Below are 21,423 nucleotides of genomic sequence, written 5' to 3' on the forward strand. Positions count from 1 at the left end.
GAAAGAGTTTAGTTGAATGTTTTCTATCCATGTTACACTGTGACCAAATATGTTTCAATCAAGTGCTATTAACAGGTGGTTATCGAGTTGGCATTAACCACTGGTGGGCTTCCAGTATCGAGGAAAATGTGGAAATAACTAATCGTTACTGAAAATAATCTGCCAGTTCCTCTGGGAATTTTCAAAATATATTCATGTGAAAGAGTTTAATTGAATGTTTTCTATCCATGTAACACTGTGACCAAATATGTTTCAATCAAGTGCTATTAACAGATGGTTATCGAGTTAGCATTAACCACTGGTGGGCTTCCAGTATCGAGGAAAATGTGGAAATATCTAATCGTTACTGAAAATAATCTGCCAGTTCCTCTGGGAATTTAAAATTACATTCATGTGAAAGAGTTTATTTTAATGTTTTCTATCCAAGAAACACTGTGACCAAATACATTTGGTTTTGTGATTTTTCAATCAATCGCAATTAACAGGATAGCTTCTGAAGATTATTCTTTCCCATCAGTAGGATATTTCCGTATCCAATATTGGATGCATAAAACCTTGTGGCTCCAACGTAACGCTCTCGTTTTCGAAGTTCTCCAAATATTCATTCATTCAGAATGAATTCAGATTCAACTTCAAACAAATGATCTCTAAATCAACGATAGTCCTACGTCACTCTTGCGGTTATACCATAGATATAACCCACTTCCTGTTTTTTCTTTTTCCTTTCCAATCGTGCTTCATTGTATTTTGCTGCTGCTCTGGTTGCCCGTTTTGGACGGTACGATTTGAGGAGCACAAAATGGACCAATCAAAAATGGGCACATAGTGCATTTGGACAATGCTTGATATTTCACAATTATTTAATTATTTATCTCAAGAAAAATGAAATGTTATTCGTTATGATAGATGCGTAGATATATTTCCTATCAATTGATGCAAAAACCTTTGCGATCTATTGAGAAGTGCTCGAGTTATAAGCGTTCCAAATCTTGCATTTTTTCCTACTGGTTCAGTGCCTAGATTTTCATTTCACCCCCTATATCTTCCGCTTAGACGTAGTCCTACGTCAAAATAACCGTAGTAATGGATAGTGATGACGAACTCTAGAGAAAGTTCGAAGAGTTCGATAGAATATACCTTAGTGATATCGAATCTTCTTCATCATCTGATCCGGATACTTCTGATCGCGGCGATGACAACTTGTGGTTTGAAAAGAAAAACCAACGTCCATGCTAAAGAAACAGCAAACAGATCACTTAGAAAAAGAAAATGAAATTTTGTAAATTTTTCATGCGTTTCGAAATAAATATTTTTATCGGGCTTGTAAGAAAACTGTATTTACGGCGTCAATATTCGACTTAGACACTTCGGCGTTGTTTAAACGATTTTTCAGAGGTTTCCGGTCGTGAATCGCCGAAAAAGTGAATTTGCCAAGAATCACGTACTAGATCTTTTATCGTGGACGATCACATATATAATAAATATCAAATACAATGGTTGAAACAGTTGCCTGTAAACGTAATCCGCAATCCGTTCGACATGGAATTAATTTAGACGCAATGCTCGATTGAAGTCAAGCCGAACGGATTATTTCTTACTAGCACTACGTTCCTAGAAAAACTTTGTCATCTGAACTCAAAATTGCTCGCGTCATTTTTTATTAGGGATTTGTATGCCAAATAACACCCCTTGAATGTTTTTTGAGTGGCAAGATCGAGAATAGGTTATGAGATAAAATTAAAAATAGTAATAAATTAACTATATTAATGGCACAATACTAACTTTGCTATCAGTTTCTATTACTATATTAACTTACTTTTTTTTAATCCGTTTCTGAATATCAGCATACATCGGAAATTCGCCGTCCATTGATGAGTTGTTGTTCAGTTTATCCTTTACAGGGTCGTTTGTAGTTTGTTCGCCAACCTTTCCGAGTTTGCTAATATTCTCATTATACTCATCAAAATTCATGGTAATCCTTGGCTCATGTTTTTCTGTTAGTATGTTATGGTTCTTGCGTTTATTTGATTTGTTTATCACAGCGTAAACAGGTTCTGCGGAAACATCGGCGCCTCTCAGAACACTCGATGCGGGTCTTGACGTGATTTCAAATTCATTGTAACCATTACTTTCTAGTAATATATTAGAATTGTCTGTCACAATCCAATCTCTGACAGAAACGAATATTCCACAGTCTCGAAAATTCTCTTCCGCATGTTTTTTGTTTGTTAGTGTTTTATTTCCATTGAGAGTAGTTCTAGTGAACAAATTAAAAGTATTGTTTCCATGCTTTAAGCTCTGTTTTTCGAGTTCATTCTTGGGGTTATAATCATGTGAAAGATATACGAAATTGCTCGGAATTTTATGATGCTCGAATTTATCGCTTTTCTGTAACTCTTTTTTACTGTGGGTGATTTTATCATGGGAATTGGGCTCCGCTTGATAGGTATGTTCACATTCAGTGTTATTTATTTCAAAACGATTATATAAACACACCTGACACTTCATGCTATTTATGAACTCTACACTCGAAGATCTTCGATAAGTTCGCTCTTCATAACAGCTATTTCTTGCAAGTCTGCTTCGACTATAATCATCATGATTCGTTTGTTTTTTTGTAGAACTCTTGTATACAGGAGCCAAGCTGCTAACTGAATCACAATTGATACAGTGCCAAGTTATCGAGTTATTAACATAATTACATACTAAACACACCCAAATCCGATAGAGACTCGGCTGTGAATAGCTTCGTCGAATGATTTTGCATTCATTTGTATGAGCCAAAGGAAACAAGCGCTTATCAATCTTTTTCTTATTAATATTTTTATGTGTAATTATCAAGCTGTCTTTGATTGCGAATATGCATTTGGATTTGCCATCATCAGGAACCCTAAAAAGTATAGAAAAGTTAAACTTAGTATTCCATACATATGACAAACAAAAATTGTATACACTGGATTCTTTTTTACGCGATTTGGCACTGCCTATCGTCGTCTCGCTAGGCGTCGTGCACAAATTACGTAACGCTAAAAATGCGAACCTCTCAAAATCTAGCCCATGAGAAAATGCGTTCAAATAACAGTGCCTTCCTGAACAAATTGCAACGTACATTGGACCACTGTTTTAAACTGCTTCAGCATGATCAAGGTGTCCCAGCATCGGGCCGTGTTTTTGGTCTGAAAAAATCTTTTTATCTAAGCTTTTTCTCAAAAAATCTGTATTAGATTTATAAGTCCAATTTTTAAGCATAATTTTAGCTTTAGTATCATTGATTGATTTAGAAGTAATTGATTAGACGATGTTGATGGTATTCACGTAATACCAGGAAACATATACACAGTAGTAAAAATACATTGCTGTATTGAGGTGCAATGGAAATTTATTCAGGGAAATTGTTCACATTGAGCAACGTAAATACCTTAATTATAATACAGTCAACTCTCCCTGACTCGATGTTCTGTATCTCGATATTTTCCATAACTCGATGGAGGAAACTTCGATTGATTTTACAAGCATTTTTCCCTCCATAACTCGATACCACCTAACTCGATGGTCCCTTGGATATCGAGATAGAGAGAGTTGACTGTATATTTCAAGTACACATAAAAATGTAATGGTAGTAATGAATTAAAAGGTAGTCTTATTAGGCTATACTTGTGAACTGTCTTATTAGGCTATACTTGTGAAGGGCACATGAAGTTACTATATAGCTAATGCCTAGGATATGGACAGGACAGGAATTTTTGATTCTAAAAAGACGGGTGGGTAATGTCGGGGACATAACCGGAGTGACGTAGGACCATACAAAGGGGACAGCTTTTGCTAAATATATATTTTAAATATATTGTTTTATTTTCTTCTCCTACGTGAATACCTACTTATCTACCTGGAAAATGGATTAGTTTACTGTTTACTCTTTATGAACATGTTGGGGGTTCATAAAAGAACCTTTGGTGTTGTGTTTTTGCGTTTTTTTTACAAACTTCTTTTGGCGTATGCACATATCGTACAATCAAAATGATGGCTGTGATAGGGAATGCATAGGTGGTCATCAGCTCATTCACTATCATATATTTCACTATTGAGCACATTACCGTACCTTAAACTGTGGTTTCGGAGACGAATGAATTATAAGATTTGTAGTCTCCGCAAACAAAGTAAATAAAAATGAAAAAGAACTGAGGTTTTGGAGACGAACTCTACGATCTGTCGAGAAATAAACGAGCTATAAGCGTTCTGAAAAACCAACAGTAAATACAGGGACGGATGACCTTCGGATTAAAGTCCTTTAAAATAAGAACAGAGCAGCAGGAACTACATAGCTCATCATGTTGCTCCTTAGTTATTTTTCTAAACAATTCAGATGTAACGTCAGTCGATTTTCAACATCAGTTATCAACCAAAGAAAGCAGTTCATGCTACCGAGAAAATTCGTTAATGCCATCCTGCATACAATGTGTTGTAATTTGAAGCCACTTTTAATTCGGAAACCATGTATGGGTTTGTGAAAACTGAATGATCAATTTAAAAGACCCCAACCATCAATAAGTTCAAAAACACGCATAAACAAAATAATTCAGTTCATATTATATGTCATATTATGTCACTTTAGAATGCATTGGTATTGTAAATAACTTTTAATAACTCTTCTTTGAATGGTTTAATGGCCCTGAAAAGCGCCGTGTTTTACGGAGGCTGGTTTTGCCACCAAAGCAGGTTGTATAAACAAACTTTTTCCTTCTTCTACCTGCTGCCGTTTTGCGATTGCGTTTGCCACTCGCTGAAACTAGTTGTTGCCACCGAACCAAATGTGCTCAACTCGAGCACTCCGGCGGCAAAAATTCTATAACCGCTATTAGGTATACTGGTGCTACGGCACCAATCCGTTGATGCGGTGAGATGTGAAATGATGCCATACAACCACACTGATTTACGGTTTGAAAGAGAATGATATATTTTTCAGTGGATCCGCGCGTTTTGTACTTTAGCGGTACACGCTCACAGGATAAAGACAAATCGACAGACTCAGCCAAAGGGGCGAGTCCAACGAGACGAACGAATGAGCGTTAAAAGGCAGCGATGGCAAAAAAATACATTCATAGAGGCGAATGAACTGAAAAGTTTAAACCCTCTTAAAGCCAAAAAGAAGAAGAAGAAGAAAATACATTCATTACGATTTATTCGCTCGTTGGATTCAGATGCAGGCTAAAAAAGGTCCTTTTCAGGATCACAAAATTATCTTTAATCTAAAGAGTTTATTGTTTTGTTATCACTCGATATCCCCATCTTGTTCGGCTAAACCTTCCTGTTTAGCGATTGCGTTTGCCACTCGCCACAGCTTTCACAGTTGGAAAATTTCTTCCCATCCAGTTTGTGACATGTTGTACAGTAAATTATATTTAATGTGACGTGCCGAAGCACCACTCAGTGTCGCATTAGAGGCGATTTTAACCTGTAATTAAACATTTGCGATGACAGTGGTACAGTGTCGACTTTCAATAGGGGGGTCATAATTTGGACCCCGAACTCTATATTTACAAAAATGTCCAAATAAATATGTCGCATTACAGGTCCGTCCAATTAGCTAATTGTCGAGCTAAATGTAAATGACTGTACTTTCAATCTAAAATCAATTTAAGAATTGGTGAAAATTGAATAATCGGGAAAGTCCCCAACCATCAATAAGCTCAGAACAACTGCCAAATTCTCATACTCAAACAAATTATCTCCTGGCAAACAAATTATGAAAAAATAAATTTGTGTTTTATTATTATTTGGGATATTGTTTTAGAAAGCATTGAACTGTATTTCGTAAACTCTTTTTTGGAAGATTTAATGGCCCTGAAAAGCGCCATGTTTTATGGAATGGTTCCAATTTAGAAAACCTAGTACTCGTGGTTTTGAAAAAACCCCATTTCGAACGCCCTCGATGCCGCCTTGTTCTGGATTTTCCACCAAAGCAGTTTGTATAAAGAACAAACTTTTTTCTTCTGCTACCTGCTGCCGTTTTGCGATTGCGTTTGCCACTCGCCACTCGCTGCAACTGCCTGTTGTTGTCTTGATGTCCACCGAACCGAATGTGTTCTGTTCTGAATGCGAGTTTTCTTATCGTCGCGAGCAGCTTTGCCAGCCAACTCGATCACTTCGGCGGCCGGAACTATATAACGGCGGCTAGGTGGACTGGTACTAACGCGCTCGGCCTAGCTACCCTTGTGGAGCAATTGGTGAATACACCTACGGGGAATTGCAAACCAACACGGTTCGAGCGGGATTTTGCCTTTCTCTTCACTTTTCCTGCTTTGCCATGTCCAGACATGGCTGCTTGTGTTGGTTTGTTGATGTGAACGAACGAACGTGATGAATTATAGAGGTTTTAAACTTTTCAGTTCATTCGCCTCTAGCCTTGAGAAAGGCCAATGGGTTTTTCTTTGAATCGTTCCAAGCCATCGCATCCTCTAGTCTTGTTTCCGGAAAACATAGTAGTATAATTATTTAGTATAAGCTGGAAGGAAAGTTTCGTTAGTAATGGGAGGCATATTTGGTCGTCTGATAGCTAAATTTGGGATGGAAAGAATAATTAAGAAATAAACAAATTCATTGAGAGAACCAACCTGGGTGCCATCCACGAAAGTTTTGTTTATTCGCGATTGAAGGATAATGATTGTCATGTTACGCCTTTTTTTAAAATTCACACACATGTGTGTGTGTGTGTGTGTTAATTTATTTTGAGAATATAAGTAAATATGTGCGGCCTGACGTACATTGAACGTGAATTCAATGTACATCACCTCGCATTGATTCAGGAATATTAAATATGTATAAATATGTGTTAGTATATATGTTATATTTTGTTAGTATTAGTATTATATTTTATTGTATTAGTATTATATTTATTGTTAGTATTTTTTTTTGTTTATTTTTTTTTAATTTTTTTTTTCTGAGAATATGTGTGAGTGTGTGGCCTGATGCAAACTGTACTTTAATACGATTTGCTTCAGCCCGCACGAATTCAATTATAGTATATATATGACGGCATAATATATGTATGATTAAAAGGGTTATTTAGTATTGCTGAAAAAGTAATATTGTTAGAAGAGTGAGTGTTCAATTCCGTATAAGCATGTAGTGGTTATATAAGATTTATTAGATCTGTCTCTTTTAAAAATTTCATTAGTTTGTCCTCCTCTATGTTGTCCCTTGCGAGGGCTGTCCTTGGGTTGTCTGCAATCTGAAATTTAATTCTTGCTCTGTTATGTAGGGGGCAAACTAGTAGAACGTGTTCTACAGTGACCCTAACGTTGCAAGTGCTACAAATAGGTGGTTCTGTTCTTTCCATAAAAAACCTGTGGGTTAATTTGGTATGCCCAATACGAAGTCGTGTTAGGCATACTTGGAAGGGCCTTTGTTTACTATCCGTCCATGGGTGCGTAGTGTTCTTTATTTTTCGTAGAAAAAGGTCTCTACAGTTATTCCACTCGTTCTGCCAGTTTATCATTAGGGCAGAGTGAACCCATCTGATTATGTCGTCGGCTGGAGAATTTGTACTCCATAGTTCGGATGTTCTTCCTTCCTTGGCGAGACGGTCAGCCTCTTCGTTACCACGGATTCCACAGTGACCTGGAATCCAGCAGAAGGTGATGTCGTTTTGGGCAATTTTCTCTTCAATTGAGAGTACCCATGGATGTTTGCTGTTTCCGCTCTCAAGAGCCGTAAGCGCACTAGCAGAATCGGTGAATATAACCGTTTTTCTGTTGTCTTCGCAATTCGATGTTGCGATGAGGAGTGCAGTTGTCTTCGCAATTCGATGTTGCGATGAGGAGTGCAGTTGTCTTCGCAATTCGATGTTGCGATGAGGAGTGCAGCTAACTCAGCTGAAAAAACCGAACAGATGTTTGGGAGTTGGAACTTTTTCTGCATATTGCTTGCAAAAAGGCCAATTCCTACTTGATTACCGTCGAACGAACCATCAGTATAAATTTTATGATGGAGAGGAAATTGGTTGTGGATGTGGTTGTTGAAAATGGTCAAGACTATGCTGCTGTTTTCACCGGCTCGCACAGAGTTTTTAATTGACCAATCAATTTGAGGTTCCCGTTTATACCATGGTCTTTGGTTTAAAATGGGAATTGGTGCAATCGCTGGCAGAATGGTTTGGCAAGTTTCCTGCAGCCAGTTGTTCGCTCTTTCTAGAGAGGATACAATTGTGTGATTTTTCTCAAGCGTACGTATCGCACACTTGGTGAAATTGCTTGTAAGGAACAGTTTAAAAGGTAGATTGCCTGATTCAGCAAGTAACGCTTTAATTGGGCTAGTACTAAAAGCCCCAGACGCTAGTCTTATAACCTTATGGTAGCTAGGCCTTAGTTTTTCGAGCGTTTCCCAAGTTGCACGACTAAAAAGTTCGATACCATATGTCAGTTTGGAATAGACTAGGCTTCTTCCGATGTTGAAAATGGTTTTACGGGAGCTTAGTCGGCTTCGACCGCTGATAACTTTAACCAAATTGAGGCGGTTTTTAATATCTGATATCAGACTATTAGTATGTTTGCTGAAAGTAAGTTGTTTGTCCACTGTTATGCCGAGAATTCTTGCAGAATTGAATCGTTTAATGGATTTACCGTTCATCAGGCATGTACGCAGTTTTTTTCTGTGGCGCCTATTACTGCAGAAATGAAGAATTTGGGATTTTTCAGTTGAGAAGCTAAATCCCACTGATTTTACCCAGTTATTGACTGACGAGATTCCTTCTTGGAGTCTTCTTCTTGCTAATTCAGGAAAGGTACTTTTGGATATTAGCAAGATATCGTCTGCGTAAATCAACGCGTCAATATTTTGAGGGATGGCATCGAATATCGATTGCATGGCTATCAGGAATAATGTTACTGATAGCACCGAACCCTGCGGTACTCCATTTTCTTGGAGTTTACTAGTGGAAATAACTCCTCCGAGAAGCACTTTGAAGCTACGATTGTGCAGAAAGCTGCGAATAATTTCAAACAGATTGCCTTCAATACCCCATTGGTGGAGTTGGTCCAAGATATTGTATCTCCACGTGGTGTCATAGGCTTTTGATAAGTCCAGTAGCGCGAGTTCCCCATGAAGGCGATCTTGTATGATCTCATGAAAATGTTGATCGAGTAGTCCGAAGTAGGAATTGGCACCTTTACCGTGACGGAAAGCATGCTGGCGGGGGTCCAGGAGATGACGTTCTTCAAGGTTCGTCAATAATCTCCGATTGACCATCCTCTCAAATACCTTACCAAGGCAGTTGAGAAGAGTGATGGGACGGAAGCTAGAGGCTTCTGATTTCTTCTCCATCGGTTTAGGGATGGGGATGACCAGGCCTTCCTTCCATGAGTCAGGGAAGCATTTGCTAGTCCAGCAGTTGTTGTAAATCTGGAGCAACGAGCTTTTGACGTGAAAAGGTAGGTGCTTTATCATGCTGTACTCTTGTTGTTTGGACTTGTTGATGGACCACATCAATTCCTTCATAGAGAACTTAATATTGAAAATATGAAGTTCCCCTGAGTCTGATGGAAATTCTGTAGATTCCGCAGCAGCTTTCTGAGTCTTAAAATTGTCTGAGTAGTTAGAGGTGGCGGAAGCACTGGCGAAGTGATTCGCTAAATGTTCAGCTACGGTTCCGGGATCATCTGTAAAGGTACCATTGATCTCGATGGAATAACCGTGCGTTCTTCTCTTGCCACTGAGTGCATTGACCTTTCTCCACAGTTCGCTGGAGGTTGATTGGGGGCTAATGCCGTCGAGAAATTCGAGCCAGCTGTTTTGCTTAGCTTCCGCTATAATTTTCCTTGCTCTAGCTCTAGCAGATTGGAAATCAGCTAGTTTTTTGCTTTCACTACCATCTTGTTGCCGTCTAAGTTTTCGTAGCTCTTTTCTTCTGGTTTTGATGGCCTGTTTGACATCGTCGTTCCACCAGGGAACTGACTTCCGGCCAGAGTTCCCGCTAGTGCGAGGTATATTGTTTTTCGCTGCAGTAAAAATAGCTTGGGAAAACTCATTTACTGAGTAGTTACCCTGTGCTGGTAGTAGGCGTGAGACCATTGTTTCGAAGCCGTTCCAGTTAGCGAATTGGTATGACCATCTTCTTCGCAATTTAATATTCGGATTACTTGTCAGTGTTCGGATATGAATGGGGAAGTGGTCACTTCCTCTAAGGTCTTCATTAACGAACCAGCTGACTCTGGGCGCAAGGTCCCATGATGTAATCGTTAGATCTATAGCGGAGGTAGTACCGTAGCGGTTATCGTAACGGGTATGTTGGGAGTCATTCAGAATAATGAAATTGAGATTTTCGACGATTTTTAAAATCATTTTGCCTCTAGTGTCGCACTGTTTGCCACCCCATATTGTGTGGGAGGCGTTAAAATCACCCATAATGATGAGTGGTCGTGGCAGTTGTTTGAATGCGTTGGTGATCTCAGATTCGAGATTATTAAGGCTGCGTGAAGGAGGTATGTATATTGATACAAGAGTAATTCGTTGTGGGCCTTTAAGCTGAACAGCGCATAATTGTAACGGCGTTGTTATTTTGATTTCCACATGGGGAAGATGTCTTAAAACTGCGAGGCTGACCCCACCATGGTTAGGGGTTGGCCCATCACAACGATACCATTTATACTTTTCTTGGAGAAAACGATCACAGTCAACGCTGCTTTTGATTCTCGTTTCTTGGAAAGCGAGGCTGAGTGGGAGATGTGTCTCCTCAGCTAGCATCAGTTCTAGTTCGTTTATAGAACTTCGTAGCCCGCGTAAATTCCATTGGATGGCTAGTCTTTGATTGGGTACAGGATATAAATCCATTAGTGTTTGATGAATGTGTTGGGAATTGGTAGCAATATATGTTAGAAAATATATAAGAAAGGGGCTTTTGGTTTTTATTTGTTTATGTAATGGATGTAAGTAAAATTATGTGAAGAATATGGAGAAAGTTGATTATAGTTGAGAATTAACTATTACGAATTAGTTGGATGGGTGTTGGTTTCCCTTGGAAGAGTGTTTATTCTTTTTGGGTTTTGTGTCAGTTTTGTTTGGTGGATGTATGTTATTGTCTTTTGGTTGTATCTTGTTGTCTTTCGTGTTGGTGTTTTGTGAGTTGTTGTTTTGTGTGTTATTAGTTTGTGTGTTGTTGTTTTGTGTGTTGCTGTTTTGTTTGGTGTTGTTTGGTGTGTTGCTGTATTGGCTGGTGTTGTCTTTGGTTGGTGTGGTTTCCGTCGATTTCTGATTATTTCGTACCGTTTTTCTTAGCTTCTCTTTGTTCTGGCGAAGTTCATCTTCCGAGGTTTTCAAATCTTCAGAAGATGTGCTGTTGGCTGTAATCTTCCTTTTAGTTTTTCTCGGGGCTTCCGAGGCTACCATGGACACATCGGAATCATCTGATTCGGTTGATGAGTTGTCCGATTCGGAAATGTTGGATACAACTACAGATGGGGTACTATCGCGACTTATTTCTGGACTTGTGTTAGCTGAAACGCAACTGCACTTACACTTGTTGCAGCTGGCAGTAGGTTTTTGGAGTGCACTCAACCTGTCTTGCAGGATACTCGCATAAGTTGGTACTTTATTTTTAATCATGTATAGATCCTTGGCTTCTTTATAGGAAATGCCTTGATCTATTCTGATTCTGGTAATGTCATTTTCTTTAAGCCATAAAGGGCACTTCCTGCTACAAGAGGAGTGATCCCCTGGCAATTATTGCAATGTGCTGGTTTATTGCACGTTACAGTGTTTGCACTGTGTTCTTGGCCGCAATTCCGACAAAGTGGATTTTCTAGTTGGCAGCGTTTCGATGTATGACCAAAGCGGAAGCATTTGAAACATTGCATCGGGTTAGGGTAAAAATTCCTGGTCCCGATGCGAAGAAAACCGAAGAAGATTACGTCAGGTACTACTGTACCACGAATGGTTAAAATAAGTGTGGCTGTTGGTATGGTTTCGTTATTTTCCTTCCTTGTGATTCTCTTGACTTCGATCACATTATGATCAGCGAGTTCAGTAAGAATCTCAGCTTCAGTCAAGTCAATAACTTCGCGGCATGTTACGACGCATTTACGTTTATTTAGTGTCGGGTGATATATGACTTCGACAGGGGTTTCATCGATCAATTGATTAATTAAGAGGAGCTTACCGATGGTGTCCTCGTCTCTGGCCGTGAGGATGTATTGCATTCTCTTTTTCTCGTCTCGTGTTGGGCGGGCGCTGTTAAAATTCTTAACGACGTTGGTGATGGTCTTGCTGACCACGAACGGATTGGATGGAATCACGTTCTCTCCGGTTGCGCGTAATAGCAGAATTTGCAGGTTACCGTTCAGAGGATCAGCCCACTCTGGCGCGGTACGCTGCGTTGGTTTTCCCTGATACATGTTTGTAACACGGCCTCCTGGAGGCCCGGCGCTACTGGACGCCATGATATAGCCTGGCTACACCCCAGGTATAGCCGGCCGAAAGGGTCACACTCACTAATAAAATACTCCCTATTGAGGGATTTTCACTTACGGATATACTTTTAAATTCGCTCTATCACTTGGTAGAGGGGATATACTTTCACTTTCAAGCGATTTCACTATAAAATGACTTAGAAAATGCACACTTAGTAAAAAGAAATAGGTGTCCTTGCACCGTTGATTCACCGTCTAGCACTTATTCTAAATAACTATATGAATTGCGGATGGGAAAAAATCACTATATGTCACTATGATGGGGGCAGCGTCAGTGACGCCAAAAAGCGCGCGCTTTTCCCGCCCGCCGGTGAGCACCACCGACGCAGGCAAGGTTGGCTGCTACTCTCCTCTACTATCCCTTCGTTGCGACGCTGGAAAACAATTTTATATTTAGGACTAATCAAGCCTTCAGAAAGGCTGCTGTAAGCATTTGATTAGTTGTGTGAGGAGAAAACTTCTATTTTTCGCTACTCTTTTCAAAGGGGCGCTAAAAACATGACCGTCTCGGTTGAATGTCAGAAGCACCTTGGTTGATGTGATGTGATGCGAAACGATGTGGTGTACGATTTCGATGAGAATGATCGTTACGGCAGCGGAGCGGGGATTTTTAAGCTGACTGGCTGGCTCGAGAATTATGCATGTGTGAGACTGCGACCAATGTTTCGTTCATTTTTTTCTTTTTCCTTTCCAATCGTGCTTCATTGTATTTTGCTGCTGCTCTGGTTGCCCGTTTTGGACGGTACGATTTGAGGAGCACAAAATGGACCAATCAAAAATGGGCACATAGTGCATTTGGACAATGCTTGATATTTCACAATTATTTAATTATTTATCTCAAGAAAAATTGAAATGTTATTCGTTATGATAGATGCGTAGATATATTTCCTATCAATTGATGCAAAAACCTTTGCGATCTATTGAGAAGTGCTCGAGTTATAAGCGTTCCAAATCTTGCATTTTTTCCTACTTGTTCAGTGCCTAGATTTTCATTTCACCCCCTATATCTTCCGCTTAGACGTGGTCCTACGTCAACAAATTAATTGGGTATGTTTTTATTTGAATTTTTATTGACGTAGGACTACGTCTAAGCGGAAGATATAGGGGGTGAAATGAAAATCTAGGCACTGAACAAGTAGGAAAAAATGCAAGATTATAACTTATAACTCGAGCACTTCTCAATAGATCGCAAAGGTTTTTGCATCAATTGATAGGAAATATATCTACGCATCTATCATAACGAAAAACATTTCATTTTTCTTGAGATAAATAATTAAATAATTGTGAAATATCAAGCATTGTCCAAATGCACTATGTGCCCATTTTTGATTGGTCCATTTTGTGCTCCTCACATCGTACCGTCCAAAACGGGCAACCAGAGCAGCAGCAAAATACAATGAAGCACGATTGGAAAGGAAAAAGAAAAAAATGAACGAAACATTGGTCGCAGTCTCACACATGCATAATTCTCGAGCCAGCCAGTCAGCTTAAAAATCCCCGCTCCGCTGCCGTAACGATCATTCTCATCGAAACCGTACACCACATCGTTTCGCATCACATCACATCAACAAACCAACACAAGCAGCCATGTCTGGACATGGCAAAGGAGGAAAAGTGAAGAGAAAGGCAAAATCCCGCTCGAACCGTGTTGGTTTGCAATTCCCCGTAGGTGTATTCACCAATTGCTCCACAAGGGTAGCTAGGCCGAGCGCGTTAGTACCAGTCCACCTAGCCGCCGTTATATAGTTCCGGCCGCCGAAGTGATCGAGTTGGCTGGCAAAGCTGCTCGCGACGATAAGAAAACTCGCATTCAGAACAGAACACATTCGGTTCGGTGGACATCAAGACAACAAAAGGCAGTTGCAGCGAGTGGCGAGTGGCAAACGCAATCGCAAAACGGCCGCAGGTAGCAGAAGAAAAAAGTTTGTTCTTTATACAAACTGCTTTGGTGGCAAATCCAGAACAAGGCGGCATCGAGGGCGTTCGAAATGGGTTTTTTTCAAAACCACGAGTACTAGGTTTTCTAAATTGGAACCATTCCATAAAACATGGCGCTTTTCAGGGCCATTAAATCTTCCAAAAAAGAGTTTACGAAATACAGTTCAATGCTTTCTAAAACAATATCCCAAATAATAATAAAACACAAATTTATTTTTTCATAATTTGTTTGCCAGGAGATAATTTGTTTGAGTATGAGAATTTGGCAGTTGTTCTGAGCTTATTGATGGTTGGGGACTTTCCCGATTATTCAATTTTCACCAATTCTTGAATTGATTTTAGATTGAAAGTACAGTCATTTACATTTAGCTCGACATTTAGCTAATCGGACGGACCTGTAATGCGACATATTTATTTGGACATTTTTGTAAATATAGAGTTCGGGGTCCAAATTCTGACCCCACATTAAAAGTGGACACTGTACCACTGTCATCGCAAATGTTCAATTACAGGTTAAAATCGCCTCCAATGCGACACTGAGTGGTGTTTCGGCACGTCGCATTAAATATAATTTATGTTGTACAGTAACTCACAGTCACAGTCACAAGCTGGATGGGAAGAAATTTTCTAACTGTGAAAGCTGTGGCGAGTGGCAAACGCAATCGCTAAACAGGAAGGTTTAGCCGAACAAGATGGGGATATCGAGTGATAACAAAACAATAAACTCTTTAGATTAAAGATAATTTTGTGATCCTGAAAAGGACCTTTTTTAGCCTGCATCTGAATCCAACGAGCGAATAAATCGTAATGAATGTATTTTCTTCTTCTTATTCTTTTTGGCTTTAAGATGGTTTGAACTTTTCAGTTCATTCGCCTCTATGAATGTATTTGTTTTGCCATCGCTGCCTTTTAACGCTCATTCGTTCGTCTCGTTGGACTCGCCCCTTTGGCTGAGTCTGCCGATTTGTCTCTATCCTGTGAGCGTGTACCGCTAAAGTACAAAACGCGCGGATCCGCTGAAAAATATATCATTCTCTTTCAAACCGTAAATCAGTGTGGTTGTATGGCATCATTTCACATCTCACCGCATCAACGGATTGGTGCCGTAGCACCAGTATACCTAATAGCGGTTATAGAATTTCTGCCGCCGGAGTGCTCGAGTTGAGCACATTCGGTTCGGTGGCAACAACTAGTTTCAGCGAGTGGCAAACGTAATCGCAAAACGGCAGCAGGTAGAAGAAGGAAAAAGTTTGTTTATACAACCTGCTTTGGTGGCAAAACCAGCCTCCGTAAAAAACGGCGCTTTTCAGGGCCATTAAACCATTCAAAGAAGAGTTATTAAAAGTTATTTACAATACCAATGCATTCTAAAGTGACATAATATGACATATAATATGAACTGAATTATTTTGTTTATACGTGTTTTTGAACTTATTGATGGTTGGGGTCTTTTAAATTGATCATTCAGTTTTCACAAACCCATACATGGTTTCCGAATTAAAAGTGGCTTCAAATTACAACACATTGTATGCAGGATGGCATTAACGAATTTTCTCGGTACCATGAACTGCTTTCTTTGGTTGATAACTGATGTTGAAAATTGACTGACGTTACATCTGCATTGTATAGAAAAATAACTAAGGAGCAACATGATGAGCTATGTAGTTCCTGCTGCTCTGTTCTTATTTTAAAGGACTTTAATCCGAAGGTCATCCGTCCCTGTATTTACTGTTGGTTTTTCAGAACGCTTATAGCTCGTTTATTTCTCGACAGATCGTAGAGTTCGTCTCCAAAACCTCAGTTCTTTTTCATTTTTATTTACTTTGTTTGCGGAGACTATAAATCTTACAATTCATTCGTCTCCGAAACCACAGTTTAAGGTACGGTAATGTGCTCAATAGTGAAATATATGATAGTGAATGAGCTGATGACCACCTATGCATTCCCTATCACAGCCATCATTTTGATTGTACGATATGTGCATACGCCAAAAGAAGTTAGTAAAAAAAACGCAAAAACACAACACCAAAGGTTATTTTATGAACCCCCAACATGTTCATAAAGAGTAAACATTAAACTAATCCATTTTTCAGGTAGATAGGTAGGTATTCACGTAGGAGAAGAAAATAAAACAATATATTTAAAATATATATTTAGCAAAAGCTGTCCCCTTTGTATGGTCCTACGTCACTCCGGTTATGTCCCCGATATTACGCACCCGTCTTTTTTTTATTCAAATTCAGTCGTCCAACCATTTGATGGTTCAGCAGATGGTCCTAAAAGCTATTGCTCTTACCCAGTTCCTAGCTTCTATTTCTACATCTTCAACACCGACGTAGCAGATGCTTTCCAAATTTCCAAAACCTGGTCCTGAAACATCAGATTAGATGTATTATTTTTGGCATATATTACTCAATAAAGTAAAATAAAGTATTCTGGTGTCAGAATTAATCTGAGTAAATTCAGATGTTTCAGTTTCAGTTTGTTGAATTCAACAATCAATAGCAAAACGTAATTCAAAAACAGTAAAGTTTCGGTCATAGTTGAATCTCTCTGGTTATGTTTAACACTCCTATACTCGCGCATTGGTCTGTCAGACCGAGAAATCAATAATTCGTTCATTTCTCAGAAAATATCAACACTACGAATTTGCGAATCTCTCTAGCTTCGTTATTCGTCGTTCGTCATTGTTTAGCGTATCGCATGTGTTGGTACAAAGGGGACGTGTGGCACTTTTTTAACACATTCGGTCTGACTCACCGACGCGAGTACAGGAGTAACTTTTTTGGACAAGTGCCTTTTTTCATATTCTAGAATATTTTTGAATGAAATGTTAATGGCGTGGAATTTTTATTGAATATAATGCATAAGATTTTTTCATTTCAGTTCCTTTTGTAATTGGATTGAACGGATCCATATATTAACTATTCGTCGTTAGATTCATACGTTCAAAAGCAAAATATAAATGTTTGACTTTCGTATAGTTATTCGCTAAATATAATGGTCATACATATACAAACTTGTGAAATAATTTCACTTGTGGAAGAATTGTAAACAGTAAACTATAAACTAATCGGTGGCTTATGGTAATTTTTAACAGTTACAGTTTCGGGGATATTTTTTATAATGAACAATATCGACAAGAAAACAATAAATAGAAAAGGAAGTTCCTAGAAATCCTTTTATATCATCTTTTTATGCCCCATCTAAAAAAAGCAATAATTCTTAGTTTACAAAGAATACAGAGACAAAGAATATTTTTATTTTTTTTTTATTTTTATAGAGACTTTGCCACAAAGAATATTACAAATATGCAAACTTTATATTCCAGAACCTTTATCATCTGGTGATTATCTAGAAGGTCGTTATACATACTTCTCTTCGTTAAGAGACCCGGAAAAAAACAACAACTGCATGAAATGTAAAAAATATGCTTGTTTTGAGCATGCAGTTATGGTATGTTCTGATTCTAACTCCAATGAAGCCACAATCGATTAATACGTTTTTATGTTATTTTATAGCTCTTCATATTTCCATGAATTATATTCAGTTGCTTTCTTTTTATTAATAACAGAGAAAAATTCGAATTTCGTTATTTGTGTTTGAGTTTCAATTAGGTGATCTATTAAAACATAATAGAGACGAAGAAAACATATTTTTTTGGATATTTGCATATTCTACAATAACCTCCTCTTCAAATAAATGCCAATAAAGCCTGAAAAATACACAATGGAAACATTACAGAGAAGTTCAATTTTCGTTCTGTGACACCGTGCGCGAGTATACGTGTTATGATTTTGCACGCGAGTACAGGAGGGTTAACGACGGATTCCAGTTAGAGCGGACAAATTCAGCATTGTTCGAGCTTCAGTACTTTCTGAACTGATTTAATCCCTTCTTTTCGCTTTGAGCTGTTCATTTTCAATTGATTTGAAAAATGAACTTCCAAAGGAAATAAATTTTCACGACAGTATGAATGCACTTTTGGAATTTACATTCTCTGTGTTATTATAATGCTATATGAATAATATAGGTGAGATGGGATAAAATATTATTTTTAAAGATCTGTAAATTCTAAATGAAAAAAATATCTGTATCTACAGATCCTTGGTTTAAAAAAGTTCTAACTGAACGGATTTGTGAAAAATGCTGGTCTCCAGTGTAAGTTATCGCAAAATGTACTATGTCAGAGTGCAGTTTAGACTGTAGCGATGATAACAAATTTAAATTTGACGATTCTATTGAGGAATACAGATGATTGAAAATGGGAATACAGTGTCGGACAAAAACATCAAGACCACTGCTCAAGCAAAAAAGGAATGTGACAAAACTTCGACAAAAATAATCCAATCCAGTGCTTCAATTCATTTATAATAATTTATTTGCATTGTTCGATGAAATTTGGAATATCTGCAGTTAAGACAATAGTCATTCGTTAAAGAATACGTTTTAAGCACAATCAAGCATAACTAAAATGAAGCGATAAAATTTAGAACCAATTCCTCGTTTCGGCTGTTTTGAGTGTTGTTTCGATCGATTTTTGAAAAATGGTTGAAAATTGATTGTTGTATTTTTCGTTTTTCGGATCCTGGTAAAAATTTATTATGTGAACAAGAAGTATGTAAAATTTTAATTCTCGAACTGCACGGAAACACTGCGGATGGTCATCCGCAAACGCCAAGGCAAACAGCAGCCAACGCGAAATCGCAGAGTACTTGAGCGATCCAAAACCTTCGTGCTAATTGCCCTCCACGATCGCAAAAAATCCGAAACGACTGGACGCCCAAGGAAAACGACCGCGAAGGACGACTTAGCCATAAAGCGAACCTCCAGCCTTGGGTCCATCGCTGCGCTTAAAGGGTGTGTCACTTCAAATTGCATCACGGAAAAAACGCTGTAGAAATTCGCCCAGTAGACCGATCCTTTTGAAAATTTTAGACAGTAAAATAAAAACTATTAAACAACTTTTGATATTTTCCATTTTTCATACTTCGAGCCCAAGCCCGTATGCTCGTACCTTCCTCTTTACCCCGACCCAAAAGTTGTCAAATCGGAGGCGGACTTCAAGAGAAAATGGATTTCTGTTCAAAAAAAACTACAACCTGACGTTGTACAGAACCTTATGTACAAAGTCAGGTTGTAGTTTTTTTTGAACAGAAATTTTCTCTTGAAGTCCGCCTCCGATTTGACAACTTTTGGGTTCTTCCGGAGGGCCTGCTTCATAATCGCCAAATATTTCTCTATTGGGCGAAGCTCCGGCGCGTTGGGCGGGTTCATTTCCTTTGGCACGAAGGTGACCCCGTTGAATTCGTACCACTCCAACACGTCCTTTGAATAGTGGCACGAATCGAGATCCGGCCAGAAGATGGTCGGGCCCTCGTGCTGCTTCAATAGTGGTAGTAAGCGCTTCTGTAGGCACTCCTTAAGGTAAACCTGCCCGTTTACCGTGCCGGTCATCACAAAGGGGGCGCTCCGCTTTCCGCAGATCGCTTGCCACACCATGTACTTTTTGGCAAACTTGGATAGTTTCTGTATGCGAATCTCCTCCGGAACGCTGAATTTGTCCTCTGCGGAGAAGAACAACAGGCCCGGCAGCTGACGAAAGTCCGCTTTGACGTAGGTTTCGTCGTCCATTACCAGGCAATGCGGCTTCGTCAGCATTTCGGTGTACAGCTTCCGGGCTCGCGTCTTCCCCACCATGTTTTGCCTTTCGTCGCGGTTAGGAGCCTTCTGAACCATGTATGTACGCAGGCCCTCCCGCTGCTTGGTCCGCTGGACGAATGAACTTGACAAATTCAGCTTATTGGCGACATCCCGGACCGAACTTCTCGGATCACGTCTAAATTGCTTAACTACGCGCTTGTGATCTTTTTCACTGACGGAGCATCCATTTTTGCCGTTCTTCACCTTCCGGTCGATGGTTAGGTTCTCGAAGTATCGTTTTAGTACTCTGCTGACCGTGGATTGGACGATTCCCAGCATCTTACCGATGTCCCGATGTGACAACTCCGGATTCTCGAAATGAGTGCACAGGATTAATTCACGACGCTCTTTATCGTTCGACGACATTTTTCCAAATTTACGAAAAATTGACAGTGAAGCATGGCCAACGTGATCTATACATTCTTATCTGATTTTAAAGCGAAAGCTGATGATATAATTCCTAAAAATTAAATTTCTACAGCGTTTTTTCCGTGATGCAATTTGATGTGACACACCCTTTACATGTCACAGTAACCAAGAAGACATTCAAACATGAAGGAGGGAACATTATGGAATGGGAGTGCTTCTCCTGGTACGAGGTTGGCTCCCTGTACTGGGTGAATAAGATCATGGATCAGTATCTCTACGTCCAAATCATAAGGGAGGCTATACTGTCACACGCAAAGTGGGAGATATCCCTGAAATGGTAGTTCATACAGGATAACGAAAATTATCATAAACGGAGTGAAGAACTTGATTGGATTATTTTTTCTCAAAGTTTCACTTTCTTTTTTTGCAGTGATCTTAATGTTTTGTCTGACACTGTATATGTTTCCGTAACACGAAAAATCACCCCAGAAAACAACAATAGACTCAGAAAAAGTGTAATGTTACAAATAGGCTAGAAATGGTTTTCGATTGAGCAGTCATCGAGTACAGTCGCATTCGTCGTGGCTCCGCGCTCTTGTATAAAGTGAAACAAAATGGGCGCTTTCGCTCTCATGTGCTTTGCGAGTGTAAATTGGGAGAATTTGTTTAGTGTTTTGTCGAGAAGAGTGAATTATAAGCTGCAGTTACGTAAAATTTTATTAAAGTTTTGGTCGGATGTTCTGACTAGAGATGGGCAAACCGTTCTCGAACGGTACGAAAGAACTAGTTCGTCAAAAAGAGTGAACGAACGGTCGTTCTTTTTCAAAGAACGGTAGTTCTCCCCACGAGCTGATTGCGAGCTAACGGTTTGTAAACGAATTGATTCCGAAAGAACGATTTGCGATTGAACTGTTTGAGAGCGAACTGATTGAGAGTGAACTGTTTGTGAACGAAC

At 39.1% G+C, this 21,423-nt stretch overlaps 1 protein-coding gene across 8 annotated transcripts in view; it reads right to left on the bottom strand.

Moving 5' to 3' along the window:
- Window positions 1–21,423, bottom strand: part of LOC129765374 (calpain-D) — a 430,542-nt gene that overhangs the window by 333,647 nt on the left and 75,472 nt on the right. For 6 of the 8 annotated variants that reach the window (XM_055765636.1, XM_055765679.1, XM_055765644.1 and 3 more), the window contains exon 2: window positions 1,817–2,890. The exons of 1 other annotated variant lie outside the window; for it this stretch is intronic. In XM_055765636.1, coding sequence (XP_055621611.1) covers window positions 1,817–2,890 — 1,074 coding nt within the window. Of the gene's footprint in view, window positions 1–1,816; window positions 2,891–16,692; window positions 16,767–21,423 lie in introns of those variants that run through there. One more of the 8 variants, XR_008741426.1, reaches the window with a different exon arrangement.

Source organism: Toxorhynchites rutilus, chromosome 1, assembly GCF_029784135.1.
Source record: "Toxorhynchites rutilus septentrionalis strain SRP chromosome 1, ASM2978413v1, whole genome shotgun sequence".
Lineage (NCBI taxonomy): Eukaryota > Metazoa > Arthropoda > Insecta > Diptera > Culicidae > Toxorhynchites > Toxorhynchites rutilus.